General features: G+C 38.2%; 2 protein-coding genes across 2 annotated transcripts; both read right to left on the minus strand.

The window, feature by feature from the left end:
- Window positions 1-5,157: 5,157 nt before the first annotated feature.
- LOC27209028 lies at window positions 5,158-6,204 on the minus strand. The gene is made up of 3 exons (XM_016184553.3): window positions 5,924-6,204; window positions 5,697-5,861; window positions 5,158-5,612 (listed from the first exon to the last, which is right to left on the minus strand). Exons 1-3 carry the CDS (start codon window positions 6,083-6,085, stop codon window positions 5,421-5,423), a joined length of 519 nt encoding a protein of 172 aa, XP_016039370.2. The 5' UTR covers window positions 6,086-6,204; the 3' UTR covers window positions 5,158-5,420.
- Window positions 6,205-9,383: 3,179 nt separating this feature from the next.
- On the minus strand, window positions 9,384-10,211 carry LOC6725999. Its single transcript, XM_016172562.3, has 3 exons — window positions 9,994-10,211; window positions 9,754-9,915; window positions 9,384-9,688 (listed from the first exon to the last, which is right to left on the minus strand). Exons 1-3 carry the CDS (start codon window positions 10,102-10,104, stop codon window positions 9,479-9,481), a joined length of 483 nt encoding a protein of 160 aa, XP_016039372.1. The 5' UTR covers window positions 10,105-10,211; the 3' UTR covers window positions 9,384-9,478.
- Between the last annotated feature and the right edge of the window lie 8,012 nt (window positions 10,212-18,223).

Genomic DNA, 18,223 nt, shown 5'->3' on the forward strand with positions numbered 1-18,223 from the left:
AACGAAATGCATATAAAAACATCCTGACCCAGAGGTCCTGCCGAAAAGGGATATCTCCTGGAAAACGCCTGAGCGATAATAAGAAACGAAAGCTTGGTATTTATAATTACAATCATAAATTAAGCATTATAAGCATTATCAGCAGGCAATTCAAAATCCTCGAATCATAATATCTATATGATACAACTATATATAACTGACAAATACAAACCGATCATCATGAACAAATACTTAATGAATGCAGTAACAAAAGCCCGATAATTGGAAAGCACCAGTGATTTGCGTCTCAATCCGTGAGCATAATTTATTTATGAGATTAGATAAATACTGTTTTGATTTTTCGTAAGGCAATTTAGCCGGGGAAATCGTTTATCGGTACGTGGCGAAAGCACGGATACATGGGGTTTATACACTGGCTTTGCTCGCCGGCTGGCTTGTTGTTATTGGATCCACCTTGTGACCGCCCAAGCAGCCATGCCAACTACCTTTAACCACCCCAAGCCACCCACATCCATCCCAAACCACCCCAAGCCACCCAGCACCACCTGGTCACGTGGCGTCGGCGATAACAAACAAATGCAATTATGGATTTACGCGGCGTATGCGCCATATTTATATGTTTTTTACGCTGCCGCTTGCGGTTGCCTTACATTTTAATTGAGTTGCTTGTGCAGCTGGCAGCGCAAACAAAAAAAACATTAGTTGTATCTGTATCCGTATCTGAATCGGAATCTCCGAAACCGGAACCAACCGAAATGTGGCCAAGTGTTGGGTGGCGTGAAGGAGGAAATTGATGCGCTTCGGGTGCAAAAGACATCAAACACTTGAAATATTTTGTGTAAACTTGAAAAATGACATGAAAGCGGCCTGAAATAACAGCCCAAACGGTGGGTGGATGGGGGTGGATGGTTGTTTATTTTTTTCGAGTGGATGGATGGCAGAATGGCATGCAAAAGTAAACAAACAATTTGCGGGTCTTGTCTCTGACATATGAGTTCGAATATTTCTGGTGGGCGGGGGGTGTTGGTCGGGCGAAAAGGGGAGCTGTGCCCAAGGTCTCTGGGTCTCCGGGTCTCCGGGATCTCACATCTTACTCGATGTCTCCTCGAGCTTGTGAGTGGCGTGCGTGGGTGTGCAAAGTGTTTCTGAAAGATGATTGATACGATTTGGAGTGCTCCCAGGGCCGCCGACATCCGCTTCCCTCGATCCGCTCCTGAATTTGCCGCTCGGGGGCGCCGCATAAGCGGCGGCGTAATGAAGCGGAAATCGATTTGCGAGCGCGCGCGCGTCTTCAACCCGTGCGACCCGGGAAATCGCTCGTCGGCAGCGGGCGTGCGTGAAAAGTTTGACAGCAGCCAGGAGCAGGCCACCAGACATACACCACCCACCGCCCACCACCCACTAGCCAACCACTCAGGCCGCACCACCCGCACCGCCATCTCACGGGATGATGAACAGTGGGGCGCCACCAGCAGCAGCACCCGCTACCCCGCACCGCCAAAAACCACACGGCGAGAAAATATATTTCCTTATAAATACAGCAAAAATAATATTTAATAGGGCTGCACAGAAATCTCATTAATTTTGTTCTTTAAAGTTGCAAGAAATGTCATTTTGCTGGTAAGATAGCCCAACCATGCAAACATACGTAAAATAATATAATTAAGTGGCATTTTTTTGCAGTGCACCCCTTTTCCCCTTTTTCTCGAAGAAAGCGTAAACAAGAAAATATTAAGCAGCTGCGAGAGCAAAACAAAAACGTAACGCTGCCGAAAAAAACTTGGAGTAGGGAAAACGAAGTGCGCGAAACAAGTTTTCCGGGAGGGCCAGTGTGGGAAAACAAGCGAAATAAAGTAAAGAAACGAAACGAAAGGAAAGGAAAGATGCTGTGGGGGGTGGGGGGAAGCGATTTCCGCCGCTCGCTCGTAACTTTTCACTTAAGCATTTTTGTCACGTCTGCCATTTTTCCTTTTCTCCATTTTCCGGCACACCCGCGCCTATCCGAAAGCCTTGTGTAATACATTTTTGTAATATTTACTCTGCGCTTTGTTGGGGATCTGTGTATCCTTGATCGGCACGGGTATATACGCTATTGGGCAGCTTGGAGCATGCTTTCCCCATTTCCCAGTTGAAAGGAAATCCTTGCGCACATTAGAGCATTGGAAATTCGCAGTGTGCAAAACCCCAAGTTGAGTTGATTTTTTTTTTCTATATATACGAACATATTTGTTGTTGTTTATTTTACGCCAACCCAGATTCCCAGTGACTTGGTGTCCTTTTTCCGGGTTCCGGCCAGTTCCTTAATTTCTTTTCGTGTTTTCCCTTTATACATGCACACCCGCTCTTTGATTTCCCCGCCAGGCAAAAATCATATTTTATTGTTATCGAAATTTAGTGGCTTCCCATAAACATCGGACCGTTTTTTTCGCCCTCTTTCTTTCGGCATTGGACTTAGTGATTGGGCCTTTGCGCCCCATCCCTCCAACGAAAACAGGAATTGTGATCCATAACTTCGCCGTAAACTGGGTCAACTCCGGACTCCATGCTCCGTTTTCCGGACCCGTCAGCCTGCCAGCTCTCTGGCGACAGTTTGGATTAACCCGGCAGCTGGAACATGGCCGCGTTTTGCACTGTCATCCGGAACCGCGGGCCGGACAAAATTAGCCGGGACAGCACCGAGGTCTCAACGGGTTTGCTCGGTTTAGCACCGGAACTCAACAGATCCGATCTGAAAGTGTGGCTAAAACAGAGTTACGGGAAGCTGGTTCAACGAAATAGAGCTGCCAATAAATCTAAGTTCACCCAAATGGGTGGCGATAATGTCTGCATATGATGTATGCACGGTTGCCTTCGGGAGACTAGAAGCCAAATTAGCATTTTACTCGATATAAACCGAAACAAATATAAGCCAAATATAAATAACAATGGTCACTGAGGCAATTAAGATACATGATTAACGGAGTTTTCAAATTTAAAGATATCTATCTGTTCGTAATGTGATGGTTATAAGCAACTTGAATGCATATCGAAATATGTTAGCAGATGTCAAAAGTTCTATCTTTGAAGTTAGAGTAAGTGGAATCACAGCACTCAAAATAATTATTAGCAAGGGTCAACGCTGCGTATGAGTGATATTATAAATTGTACGTCAATTCTACACCTTAATAGATATATAGAGGATTATAGAGGAATAAGATAGTGTTTAAAACAATTTGTATATTAGAAATTCCTTAAATTCCTTTGAGCTGTTCTTTAAGTCCACTCAACTTGGGATCACCCTAATGGCTAATGGATAATATATGGCCTTTATTGGCTTTGTACTGCGTTTATTTTGGCCATGTATTATTTGCTTTTTGTTGACCCGTAATCTTTATGGCCTTGTTAGGCCACCGAAGGAAATCAACAAATCATCCGAGCACTCTTAGACATTTTCATTAGCCGCAATTTGGGCATTAAAATTTGAGTTGGCCCCGCTTGCCACCTCGTATATTTTATGGTTCTCGACACCTTCCGCAATTGGGCGCATAAATTGCCGAGTGCGGCAGTTAACTGGCTAAAACTAAGCCGGCAATCCATCAAACTGGCAAGTAGCTTTATATATAGGGTAGTGTATGCTTGCGCATACATATTTATGTGGGGTATATAAGGCACACACCACAAATGTGCCAAATGAGAGGCTTTCAGTTTTCTATTAACTGTCAGACGTTTAATTTACAAGCACTTTTCGAACACCTCAGTCGCAGCAGGGGTGTCGAAAAGTGGTGTGGGGGGGGGGTCTCATGTTCAGTACTCAGTAGTATTCGGCATTCGAAGGGCCTTCTTGGGTTTTTGGGCTTGGAGCTCTGGAGGTGACCAATAAATTAAGAAGCAGACGAGAACGGAAATGAAATGTCTGTGCGTCGGTGGCGGGGATCGGAAGTGCGGTTTTGGTGGGTGAGTGGGTTAAGTGGGTGGCACTGTGGCGTAGGTGGGTTTCGTTGCCCCCGTTAAGGACAGCTATCCATGGTGCCGCCCCTCCCTCCTTTCCACACAACTGGCAACTGACATTTTCCTGCCTTCGTCCATTTCCATGTCGCATGTCAAGCGATGCGAATTCTAATTAAAATTTAATTGTTTACACTTTTCGGCCAACGAGCGGAAATGGGAGCGGATGCGCCAAAGGCTTGGCCTGCACTGCGAGAAAATAAGACATATTTTTATATAGGAACTCAAAAAAATATAAGTTAAACTGAAATCTTAAAGAATATGTATAGGAAGGGCCAAGGTATGATGCTTAAGGCTTAGATTTCAAATTACTAAGATGATTAGAGCCACGTAACATATTTTAAGCATATGCCATATGTAATGCAATGTAAATTTAAAAGTTAAGTACCTTTTTTCGTAGTTTTTTTTTTTTTCCTGTGGCTCTTCCCCCTTCTTTCTGATTGTCCGAGGTTCAGGTCCGTGGCCATTAGGTCTAAGTATTGTCGTGCTTGGCGCGTTTAATTGTCGCTTGGCCTGATTTACATGGACGGCGACAAAAGTTCGCAAAACCAACATCTGGAAGGGGGGTTAATGCTTATGGGGGACAGCGTTGGGTGTTGGCGGCTTTCCGTAGGATGGGATGGAGGGGGGTTTGTCAACTCGAACGTGCCTCGCATGCCAATGGAATGCTTATCAAAGTATATAAAATTCATAGAAATTATGACGCGAGCGCAGAAAGTTGCAAGAAAAAGACGTTTGACGTTGACACAATGTTGTTCCTCTGTGTGAGTTTGTGCGTCTGTGTGCCTATGCGTGTGTGTGTGTGTGTATAAGCGAGGGGCAGCGTGGGGCGTGGCCAAGTTGTGTGCTTAAGCGTTTTATTGTCTTTAAGCTTCATTAAGTCAAATGGCGCTATCGTTTAGGGCAAATGAAAAGCACATCACGAAGCTCCGAAATTAGAGTGCTTTGAATAGCCAAGATTTGCGCAGTTACCTTAAGAAAATAATCTGTCTTCTAAATTAGAAAAAAAAAAACAGTTAGCAACTCACCCTCATTTCATTTTTATTATTATTTTGAATTGGTATTGCAAAATACTTGCAATCGAGTGGCATTTACAGATAAAAATCGTAAGTCGAGTAACCTCTTAGATAATATGCAAAAATGTTTCCAATTTTAAAGTCAGCAGGAAAGTTATACAGATGTTAAATTGGTTTATTTAATGCACAAATCAAATATTATATATATTGTGTGATTATTTTTAGCCAAGTTATGACCAAAGCCACAAAGTTTAAAGAGCCCCATTCACTGCATAATTTAGTCCTGTTTTAAATGTTCACCCCCGAAACATGAAGGGTTTAAATAGTATAATTTCCCATCTGTACCCAGTTTCAGCTTCTCTTTCACCCTATTAAAGTTATAAAACAGATATCGGCATGGAGCACATCATTTCCTCCAGGCTAACAGTGTTTCTTGAGGATCCACTGCACGTATAAAACACAGCACAAGTTGAGCGTCATTTCCCAAAGGGTCGCCATGCGCTCCAGAGGTATCCTGGCATGTCGCCGGATATCTAATAGCAGCACAAACATATCGCTGATCAAGATGATGACAGAAACCACAATGAAGCGATTTATGTAATGCGGCTTGATCTGGATTAAAAAAATGGTTGCAGTGACTTATAACAAGTGTGTACATTTTGTAAATTAGTATATTTTAAGGGCCTTTATACTCACGGATACCATGCCGTATATCACTAACATCCACGCTTGCAGCATTAAAAATTGTTTGAGGGCTCGTAAGCGCCCCGAATGTGCGCCCCTCAGAATCAAGAGACAGCTTAGCCGTCCCAACTGCGTCCCTCCCATGAAAAGGTTCACGAAATCTATAAAATTGAATACCTGCGAATTTGATGTAATTAGTTCTTTACTTGCTGCCCAGCAAACTATAAATATATACTCACCACTCGAAGGATACCGAAGCTGAGGGTATAGAAGAATATCATTGTATCGATATTTGCCGAGAATTTCCAGTTGCAGCGTGTTTCGCAATAAGATATGGGTATCTTTAGGTTGGTGTGCATAACGCCGCAAAACTGATCAATAATCTGCTCGAAGAAATTCATGGCGAAATGAGGTATATTTGTACAAATAAATTTTGGAAATCTATAAAAGATCTCAGGAAAAATGTATATTTATACTTATTAAAATGTTTGACAGACTGAAAGCAACGAATGAAAAACGATAAAGATTAGGGCACTAAATCATGGCCAACTAGTCCCGCTGGCTGTGCAAGGACAGGGACAAAAAGCTGGCACGACGAGATCTACAACGATGATGGTCGGCCTCCAGGACCTCCACTCGCTGCTCCAAAATTTGTCAAAATTTTAAATCTTGGTAATCAGCACAAATCTTTTTTAACTATTGTAACGTATAAATAGCATAATTGTATACTATTGTCCTTTCACTTATCCTTTAATAATATAATGAGTAACCAATGGGGAGGGAATAAGACGCTTAATTTTATTACGTTTTAAGATTATTTTTTTCACAAAAAAACTGGAAAACTATTTTTGGCAAAAAACTCAATTTTGAATTTGGCTTTTTTGGCTATAACTTGACTAAAAATGGTCACACAGCAAAAAGAATTACCATTTTATACTCCTTATAACCAATACTAACCACCCCTTGCACTTTTAAACAGATTTTGTAAAATTAATTTTTGGCCAAATTTTCGCATTTTTTGTAAGGGGTACCATCATCAAAATTTGCGAAAAATTTAAAAATCCTAGAATTCTCAAACTTGAATGCAAATCGATTGGTATTTAAACAACGAACTCAGCGAGGTATGACATTCCTTATTTGGGTAATTATTTTCAATGTTTCGATCAAAATACCGATTATTTTTTTCACAAAAAAACTGGAAAACTATTTTTGGCGAAAAACTCAATTTTCAATTTGTCTTTTTTGGCTATAACTTGACTAAAAATGGTCACACAGCAAAAAGAATTACCATTTTATACTCCTCATAACCAATACTAACCACCCCTTTCACTTTTAAACAGATTTTGTAAAATTAATTTTTGGCCAAATTTTCGCATTTTTTGTAAGGGGGTACCATCATCAAAATTTGCGAAAAATTTAAAAATCCTAGAATTCTCAAACTTGAATGCAAATCGATTGGTATTTAAACAACGAACTCAGCGAGGTATGACATTCCTTATTTGGGTAATTATTTTCAATGTTTCGATCAAAATACCGATTATTTTTTTCACAAAAAAACTGGAAAACTATTTTTGGCAAAAAACTCAATTTTCAATTTGTCTTTTTTGGCTATAACTTGACTAAAAATGGTCACACAGCAAAAAGAATTACCATTTTATACTCCTCATAACCAATACTAACCACCCCTTTCACTTTTAAACAGATTTTGTAAAATTAATTTTTGGCCAAATTTTCGCATTTTTTGTAAGGGGGTACCATCATCAAAATTTGCGAAAAATTTAAAAATCCTAGAATTCTCAAACTTGAATGCAAATCGATTGGTATTTAAACAACGAACTCAGCGAGGTATGACATTCCTTTTATGGGTAATTATTTTCAATGTTTTGATCAAAATACCGATTATTTTTTTCACAAAAAAACTGGAAAACTATTTTTGGCAAAAAACTCAATTTTGAATTTGGCTTTTTTGGCTATAACTTGACTAAAAATGGTCACACAGCAAAAAGAATTACCATTTTATACTCCTTATAACCAATACTAACCACCCCTTGCACTTTTAAACAGATTTTGTAAAATTAATTTTTGGCCAAATTTTCGCATTTTTTGTAAGGGGTACCATCATCAAAATTTGCGAAAAATTTAAAAATCCTAGAATTCTCAAACTTGAATGCAAATCGATTGGTATTTAAACAACGAACTCAGCGAGGTATGACATTCCTTATTTGGGTAATTATTTTCAATGTTTCGATCAAAATACCGATTATTTTTTTCACAAAAAAACTGGAAAACTATTTTTGGCGAAAAACTCAATTTTCAATTTGTCTTTTTTGGCTATAACTTGACTAAAAATGGTCACACAGCAAAAAGAATTACCATTTTATACTCCTCATAACCAATACTAACCACCCCTTTCACTTTTAAACAGATTTTGTAAAATTAATTTTTGGCCAAATTTTCGCATTTTTTGTAAGGGGGTACCATCATCAAAATTTGCGAAAAATTTAAAAATCCTAGAATTCTCAAACTTGAATGCAAATAACCACCCCTTTCACTTTTAAACAGATTTTGTAAAATTAATTTTTGGCCAAATTTTCGCATTTTTTGTAAGGGGGTACCATCATCAAAATTTGCGAAAAATTTAAAAATCCTAGAATTCTCAAACTTGAATGCAAATCGATTGGTATTTAAACAACGAACTCAGCGAGGTATGACATTCCTTTTATGGGTAATTATTTTCAATGTTTTGATCAAAATACCGATTATTTTTTTCACAAAAAAACTGGAAAACTATTTTTGGCAAAAAACTCAATTTTCAATTTGGCTTTTTTGGCTATAACTTGACTAAAAATGGTCACACAGCAAAAAGAATTACCATTTTATACTCCTCATAACCAATACTAACCACCCCTTTCACTTTTAAACAGATTTTGTAAAATTAATTTTTGGCCAAATTTTCGCATTTTTTGTAAGGGGGTACCATCATCAAAATTTGCGAAAAATTGAAAAATCCCAGAATTCCCAAACTTGAATGCAAATCGATTGGTATTTAAACAACGAACTCAGCGAGGTATGACATTCCTTATTTGGGTAATTATTTTCAATGTTTTGATCAAAATACCGATTATTTTTTTTTACAAAAAATGCAATATTTAAAAAAAGGCCGCACCGTTAAAAGCACAGTTTTTTAAACCTAATTACCATTACCCTAATTACCCTGTCACTTTTTGACGGACTTTTGCAAAAATATTTTAAACTTGCAAATTTTAATGCAAATAAATTTTAAAAGTATTTAAATTACCATGAAAGTGATACAGATAGTTGCATTGGTTAATAGAATGCACAAAACATTTATCATTAAAGTTGTTTGATTATTATTATGGTCATAAAAGAGTTAGAAAAACTACTTCATAGTTTAATCCTATCTTTATTTTCCCTTCTAGTAACATGAAGGGCTTAAATTGTATAACTTTCCTTCTGTACCCAGTTAAGCTTCTCTTTCACCCTATTCAACTTTTACACCCGCCAACAAAAGAGTAACACTTCCGGGGAATGTGTGTCCTTTTCGCCGCCTGGCAATTAAAAAGTTGTCGACTAACGATAAACGCGCGAAATCGAGTTGAATGCTGCAGCAAATTAAATTAAGCTGAAAACTTTTGTCAAATCGACAGACATCCGCGTGAAGAATTGAGAATGTAGGACTAGATGTGTGACTCTTTATTTCCTATATTTTTGAAAGTGCTACATGTGACAAAGAATTTTGAAAGTTATAAAGTCTAACATCGCCATTGCTTTCATTAATTATACAAATAGATGATCAGTTCGTTCAGAATCCCGGGCACCCAAGTGCAACAGCTCAACGAAATCCACAGAATCCGCGCGGGTCGCAGCGTTCTTTTGCCATGTAAGCCATTTATTGCCAAGAAGATCATATCGATGGCCAAGACGATGCCGGAAATCACTATCGCGATACTTATGTAATGCGTCTTGATATGGATTAAAGCATGCTTTGAATGGTAAAAAATTGTTGGGTTCATATTGTAAATGTATATATTTTAAGGCCCTTAATTACCACGGATACCAATGCGTATATCACTTTTGCCCAAGTCCGTAACATTGAAAGGCAATTGTATAGTTGAAGGCGGTTCGCTTGGCTATCAGTCAAAGCCTTGAAATTTCTTGGCCGCCTCATTATCATCATGGAAAATTCGATGAAATATATAAAATGTTCAATCTGCAAGTTTGGAATATTGTATTGAGTCCTTCACTTGCTGCCGCACCAAAAAATATTGAAGAGCTTTCATTTACTCACCTTTCCAAGGACATCGATAAGGAAGTGTGCATTGCAACTGGGTGCGGTTAACCCCAGGTAGGTGCGCATAACGTAGTAAAGCATATCACCGACCCATTCGATGGAACTCATGGCGATATGAGGTTAGTTAGAACGAGTGAATTTACAAAGTTTATAAAAGATCTCGGAGAGAATGTATGTATATGTGTTTCGTGCAAATAGAAACTGACTGATTGAAAAACGAAAATGATTAGGGCATTAAATCATGGCCAACTACTCCCGCTGGCTGTGCAAGAACAGGGACAAAAAGCTGACACGACTGGCAGGACGAGCAGGGCGAGAAGGACGACGAAGATGATGATGGTCGGCCTCCAGGAGCTCCACTCGCAGCTCCTCCTGTCATTTGTGGCTGCTGGTCTGCTTCATTGGTTTTTGATTGTGTTTGGCTGCCTTATTTATTTATGGCCAATGAGTCCCAGTCCATTGTGGGCCAGCATCAGCGGAATGGGGGCGCAGTGGTTGCCAAAGCTTTCATAAAATATTATATCTTGTTTTTACTCACCAAGCCGCACAGACACACCGATATGCTGCGCTGGAAAAAAGCATTGGCGTGTGTATCAAAATAATTAAAAATGATTTAGATATCTATATTAAAAAGTGCAACACTTTATGATGGTAAAAATAAATGATTTGCATTTTAGTAAATTAAAGAAAGGCATTCCAGGGATACATACTATATTAATATAATGTTATTTTTATTAATTAAACTGTTTGTAGCATTTTCCCGCAGTGTATCTATGTATGTGTTTGCGCACATAAGCTCGGTCCAACTCATGAAGAGCCTTCGCTCACAGCAAAGTTAAATTGCAAACAACAAGGAGCACAGGATGAGGAAGTGAAGCCGGCGCCAGGAGCAGCAGGAGCAAGAGGAGCTGCAGCTGAGAAAATCGAGCTGGGAATAGGGAGATGTGGCTCAGCCAGGAAAAGCGTTGGAAAACTGGGCGGGCGGTGCTGGCGGGCAAGTCGTGTGGCGAAGTTCGCTGGCTTTTTGTATAACTTTTGATTAATAGAGCGACGACGAGGCTGCCAGGCAGCTGTCGTTGGCATAATTGCACCACACACACACACACCATACACCACTCAGCGCCCCTCCTCAACCATCAACGCTCAACGCTCAACCCTCTCCTGACCCCTGACCTCCACCCCTGCTCCGTTGGCCTGCACATGACAACAACTTCGAGCTCGGAGCTGAAACTTCTTACGCTAAATTGATTCCGTTGAAAACAAGTGCCCGGACTAGTGTGAGAAAACGGAAACGGAAAAGGGTATGTGAATGGGTTTTAGTTTGGGCTTGGGTTTGCATTGGTTTTCGGCATGGGGTTTTTGGAGAAACTGCAGGAGGATACTCCGCAGGACTACAGGCGAAACAAGAGCTTGTCGAGATGGCAGACAAATGCACTTATGCAACGCGGCTGAAGACAACATAAAAACAAACAACTTTGGCCATGTCTGCTCTATCCGATTTCCATATGCCCGTACCGCCAAGGCGGCATCATCCTTGCACTATATCCTGCCCCCTTCCATATGCCCACCGAAGAGGATGCAGTGGATCCTGCCCATTGTAAGAACACCGAAAACTACAAGCATATCAAAAATGCTGCAAGGTATGGGGCGTGGGCAAAAAGCCAGGCTGTTACACTCTGCTACAAGGAATTGCTCGTTCGCTCCCCTGACAGATGGATTAAGGTCGCTGAAATTGGGGTCGAAAGTTTCGGGGGCCGTGTGTGTGCCTGATAAGGGGTTTTTTGGGGCCTTATCGCCTTAGCAGCCCATATGATTCATGGCATGGCTGTGCACTACTGCATTTATTTTGCGATTATAAATGCCCTTTACCACAGCCAGTTTTATTTGCTAAGCAAATGCCTTTGCATTCGAGGTTTTCAGCAAATACGAAAGTGCAATTTTCTTACAGTTTTGACAGTTTTCATGTATTGGAAATGAAAACGTTTGCTTTTATTAGCCAAAAGTATTCGTCATGTAATTACACTGAAACAATCAAATAGGACCTGGCATTTGTGTGACCAAAAATTAGGCTACGAAAAATAAATTTTAAATTAAATGTATTACGCGTAAGAAAATAGAAGAGACTTAAATAAATAATTATGGGAATATTTATCTTTATCTTAAACTTAACTTAACTTTCTCGGTGAAGTGCACAGTTGAGATTTGAGCTTGATTTGCTTTGCGGCCATTTAATTGCATTTGAGGCAGCACAACGAAAACGATGGCAATATGGACATGCACATGGACATGGATATGGATATGGAGATGGACATGGGCAGGAACATGGCAATCAGCGGCGACGGGGCTTAAATCAAATTTAAAGCTGTGCTGTGTCCTGATAAATTATCCATGCATGCATATTACACGCGGAGGCGCCGGGCTCCTGCCACTGCAACTGCACATGGCATAATGCATGCACACTTAAGGCCTCGAGAGTGCCAGCCAAATGGCATGACAGAGACGGATGCGCAGCCAGATAGCGCGGGCAACGGAGATGGCACCACCAGAACCAGAACCAAAGTCAGAACCATAGCCATAACCATAACCAAAAGCAGCAGGAGCAGGAGCAGGAGCAGGACCAGGACCCTAACCTAAACTCCAAAAACCCTGCCCAACCCGACACATCTCATCTCAACTCAGAAAGCTTAGCAAAATACTTTCATAATAATCTTTATGGCACAACGAGGAAAATAGAAAAAAGCAGTGGGCAAAACTGTTACCAAAAAAAAATGAGAGCCAAACGGAAAACACACGGCTAAACGAAGTGCACAGGACGAAAATTAAATGCAAAATATGCACATTTCCTAAGAAAAAGATATTCAGTTAAATTCTGTTTCTAAGAGGAATAATATTAATATAGAATATTGATTCACTATGCAATAACATTAGGTTATGATAAATAAAGTTATTATCACAATATTTAAATAGTATTAACTTGGTATTGGGAAATATTGTTCACCAAATATTCAGCAGCTTAAATGAACTTAGCTGAAATATTAAATTCTGGTAATATAATAATAATAATAATAACTTGTACAATTTCTTTCTCTGCTCGAATCCCGCAGAAGGGCAACCAAATGGAAATTGCCAGTGGTGGGGTTTTCGAGGGGGGCTTCCTTAACACAAAAAAAAAAAGAAAAGAGAAGGGTATAGAATGAGAACGAGAGGGGGCGAAGTGCGCTGTACACTGTGATTTGCCTGCATGTTTTTTTGTTGCTATGCGCACTCCATGTAGTTGGTTTTTTATGAAGCCAACGGCGGCGAGCAAATGTATACTACACCCCAATTTCGGGGGACCCCGCACTTTTCATGGGCGTGCGGCGAAAGGGGGCGGGCCAAGCTACCGGGCTGCCGAGCAGCAGGATTTTCAGGTTTGACGTGTTTTTTGTGAGATTAAGTTGCGATAATAAATCGCCTGCTTCCGGGGGAAGTAACAACTTACCCGGCAAATCCCACGGAATAACTCAAATACGACAGTTTGCATTTCTTTTGCATTTTCCCCTTGCTAACTGCTTAAACAAATAATCGAGGAAATGCTCAGAAAATATTAAGGATTTTCATTAATTTTTAAAAACGATTCGTTGTCTAAATGTATTTATTTACTGCAGTATTAAAACATAAATATATTTGCTTAAATAACCATATTTAGCTTTATGTGACCATAAAGAGTTTAAGAGCAAATGGAAATGCATTTTCTAGCTGCTAATTTCACAGTTGCATTTTCCTTTTGCGGATTAGTCATGCGGTTAGATCCGTTCCTTTGATTTTGGTGGAGCAAAATACAATGCATTATACCTTGATTCTTCTTAATATTTTCATGACATTTTCGGCGAAACCCTTTGCGGTGCACCGAAAAAAATTATACCATACTAATTCACAAATAACACATTAATACTATTTATAGCTATCCGGCATTGGTGTGATATCTTACTGAAATAAATATAAATATATATGCACATATTATATAAGATTTATTTTGATATTTATATAATATATATATTTACGAATTCAGACCGAGTGTTTAATAAAAAAAGAACACAGGAGGTTATTTTATTTATTATTAAACGTTTTATTATTTCCAGTAAAGGAAGAACTAGAGCCTTTGGATTATCACTAGGTTGGATAATGGACTTCGAGGTTGAAGTGGGCTTAGCAGTGTTATCGCGATTGATAACGTACTCAGAACTGAACTGATGTATGGGGACATGATTGGGTTTATATAGGCGGATTGGGATAGCTTAAGAGCGAAGTTTAAGAGAATAAGGTTATCAACGTTTATTCTCCCGGAAAGAGAGGTGTCTATTCTCCCGTTAAGAGAGGAGCCCCGAAAAATAGGAGTAATTTGAGAATCCTGAGACGATTGTGTGGGCGGAAGTTTTTGTTATTTCAGTTGGCTCGCCAAGTGATCGAATGTTTAGGGGACGTGGACATTGGCTCGCCCCAGAGTCTAGACTTTGGACTTCGGACTTTTGCACTTTGCTGCGCGTAGATGAAAGCTAAGCATAATCGAAGGGCTCTCGATCTTTGAATACATTTCGTACTTAGAGATTAATGTGTGTGTGTGATTGTTTACAATAGTGTGTGTGGTTGTGATTGGGGAGTTGTGGGTGTAGATATGTTACTTCCCCATCCTTAAGAAAAAAGCCTGTCCTCAGGCGTTTAGAGTAGGGTACAATACAGGGGTATTGGGGGGTGCAGTATTGTCTTTTTCAGGACTTATAATATTTTCATTTTTTTGCGTTTGATTTTTAAATTTTACAATTAACTTTTGAGGTATAGTTTTATATTTATAGATAAAGTACAATATTACAATAATAACTATCATGATTAATGTTGCAAGTGTTATTATTTGAAAGATATTATTCGTCTGATTGTGTTGTTTGATTATTTCTTTTGCCTGGATGTATTCGAGTGGTTCAAGTTTTGTTACATTATTGTTTACATAGATAGTTTGAGTATAGTCTAACATTGTGTTGGTAATTAATATTTCTTCTAATTGGACCGAACAATTAAATGCTTTTATCATGTTATTGCCTTCTATTATAGTTTCCCTATTGATACAGTTTTGGTTTAGGATAGTCTTGGGAAGGTTCCAAGTTGTGATTATATTAGGTTCTACATATTTTATTTCAAAATCAGAATGTGTTTTACTGAATCTACATTGTGTTGGGACCTGGTTTAATATACCAATTATACACTTATTTACAACTAAGCTTTGAGAACTTGCCGTGTATGTTTGATTATTGTGTGAAAAATATTTGTCATGTATTGTTTCGGTTAATATGTAACTTTTTCCGTCTGGGTAGGGTATTATTTTAAAAACGGGTGTTTTGGTTATTTCTCTTGGAATGTGGGATATTATCAGGATTTCGTTCGTATCAGATTTAAGCCAAGCTGAAGTTTTAATATTAAGAAGTTTTTCAGAATTGACGTGGATTAATGAGTCGTGTTTTAAAAGTTTTGGATTAAAGATACCTAAGCGTGTCAGTTGCAAACCAAGCTCTATGTCTTCAATGTATTCAGTGAATTGTTGTAAATTGAAAATTATTAGATTTATCATTTGTTCTCCTTCAAAGTTATTATTTAAATGGTTGGTCAATTCGATTCCTTGGTTAATGACTTCTATTACGTGGTTAAGTTCGCTTATTTGTACATTATTTTTAGAGATGTCGGCTATTTTTTGTTGTAATTCTTCTTTATCTTCTTGATCTAAGGTACCGAATAAGTATTTGTAAATTGTTCCCATAAAGTTAACAAGACCGCGTTTACTACGTTTTACAATTCGTATACCGTTCATTTCTCTGTTAAGTTTTTCTACTAGATACTGTATTTGTGGTGAGTTATTAAAATGTTGAGCTTGTTTAATAAGTTCTTCATAAGTATTTTCTGTTTTACTTAAGTTAATAGATAAGTGATGATATTCGTGGTTTATCGGTAAATCTATTGATCCGGTTTGAAAGATTAGGTAACCGTTTTTGGCCTGGATAGGGGTTACTTCTAGGTATTGTGTGTTAATTGTCGATAGGAGGCATAACATGAATATCATGCTCGGGAGTAAGCCTGGAATTATCGTTATTATATTTACTTTTATTAATTTTCTTTTTCTTTTTAAACTTAGACTTATAATGTGTTATATTTCTACCTCTATTTGTTTCTTCGAAATGTTTATCATCTATTTGTCTTACGTTTCCTGTCTTTTTGAATGGGTTAGTCGTTTTTGATCTAACTAGAGGGGATTCTTTGAAGTTTGTGTCTATGTTAAGGTCGTGTCTATTTTCATTGAGTTTGTCAATTTTGTTTACTTTATTTTGTTGAGTGTTATAGGCCGGGGTTCCTGCAAAAATGAAGATGTCTGCTGGGGTTCGACCAGTTGTGTTGTGTTTTGTTTTGTGATTGTAAATGTAAAGTATTTTTTCAAATTTTGTGAATTGGTTTTCAGGTTCATTTTCGCTTGTTATTATTCTTAATTTTTCATTAACGGTTTTATGAAATCGCTCAACGTCAGAGATTCCATTTTTACTTGTTGTTATACTTAAAGTTACTCCTTCTGATTCTAACCAAATTTTAAGTGCAATGCACATGAAGGCGGAGTCTTTGTCGGCTTTTATTTCTATGGGTTTACCCATATCGTTGAATATGCGTAAAATAGCTCTTTTAGTTTCAAGCCAATCTCTACTATTTACTTCTATCAGGGAGGCGTATTTAGAATAAATGTCAATGCATGATAGGAATTGTTTATTGTTTACTAAGTAAAAATCCATGACGTACTTTTCTCTGGGACTAAAAGATTCTGGGGTTGTTTCAAGGATTAATTTTGTGTTTCTATGTTCAGTTTTAGCGATGTTACAGATTTCACATTCGTTTATGATGTTTTGGATAAGTTTTTGGTAATCAGGGTAATAGTAAAGTTCTTTGAACTGAAGTGTGAGTTTTTCTATACCAGGGTGTAATAATTCTTTATGTGTTTTGAGAATGATTTCCTTGAATTGGGCGTATGTTTGAATGTCTATTAGTTTTATGCTGGTTTTCATAGTTTTAGTGAAACTGTCGGGACTTATGATTTGAATATACGCATTTTGAAATATTTGAAAGTCGATCTCATCAGGAAAGTAAATAACACTTTTCTTAGTGCAAATATATTCTTTAATGATATTTTTAGCAAGGGTATCAGTCATTTCTTTATAACTGATTTTAATTCTGGTTTTATGGAAATATTTTATTATTTGGACGTCGTCAAAATTGTCTTTTATGAATTCGAATTGTCTGTTATAATAATTAAGAGGTCTTTCTGTTATTGAAATGTGATTTTGGTTGTCTTCTTGTGCACTATGCACAGTAGCTGTTGTGAGCAGGGAAGCTGGGTCATCTTCTCCTAGGAAGTTTTCCTTAATTTGAACTCTAGATAGAGCGTCAGCTACATGATTTTCTTTACCGGGTAGATATTGAATATTATAATCGTATTCGTTAAGTTTTATCTTCCATCTCTGTAATTTCATATTGGGATCTTTTATGTTATTTAGCCATACAAGTGGTCTATGATCACTTAATATGTCAAACTTTCTACCGAATAGGTAGGATCTAAAATATTTTGTTGCCCATACTATAGCTAATAGTTCTTTTTCTATAGCCGAATAGTTAAGTTCATGTTCGTTTAGAGTTCTGCTTGCATAGCAGATGGGTTTATGTTCTTGGGATAATACAGCACCTATGGCTATATTACTAGCGTCTGTTGTCAGTGAAAATTTCTTTTCGAAGTTGGGGTATATTAGAATTGGGTCGGATGTGATGAGTACTTTTAGTTTCTCGAAGGCGGACATGTAATCATTATCTTTTGTGTTAATTACTGTTCCTTTCTTTAATTTGGACGTCATAGGTTTTGCTATTTTTGCAAAATTGGGAATGAACTTACGGTAGAATCCGCAGAGTCCAAGGAATGATTTTATTCCTTTTGTGGTTTTAGGAATAGGAAAATTAATAACTGCATTTATTTTGTTAGGGTTTGGTTTTATACCGTCTGTTGTGATAATGTGACCGAGAAATTCTGTTTCTTTCTTCAGAAATTCACATTTGTCAAGTTGCAATTTTAGATTAGCTAATCTTAGCTTATCAAATACCCTTTTTAGAGACATTATGTGTTCTTCCAATGAAGTGGAATAAATGATAATATCATCTAAATAAACTAAACAAT

The sequence above is a fragment of the Drosophila simulans genome, chromosome X, assembly GCF_016746395.2.
Source record: "Drosophila simulans strain w501 chromosome X, Prin_Dsim_3.1, whole genome shotgun sequence".
In the NCBI taxonomy this organism is placed as follows: domain Eukaryota; kingdom Metazoa; phylum Arthropoda; class Insecta; order Diptera; family Drosophilidae; genus Drosophila; species Drosophila simulans.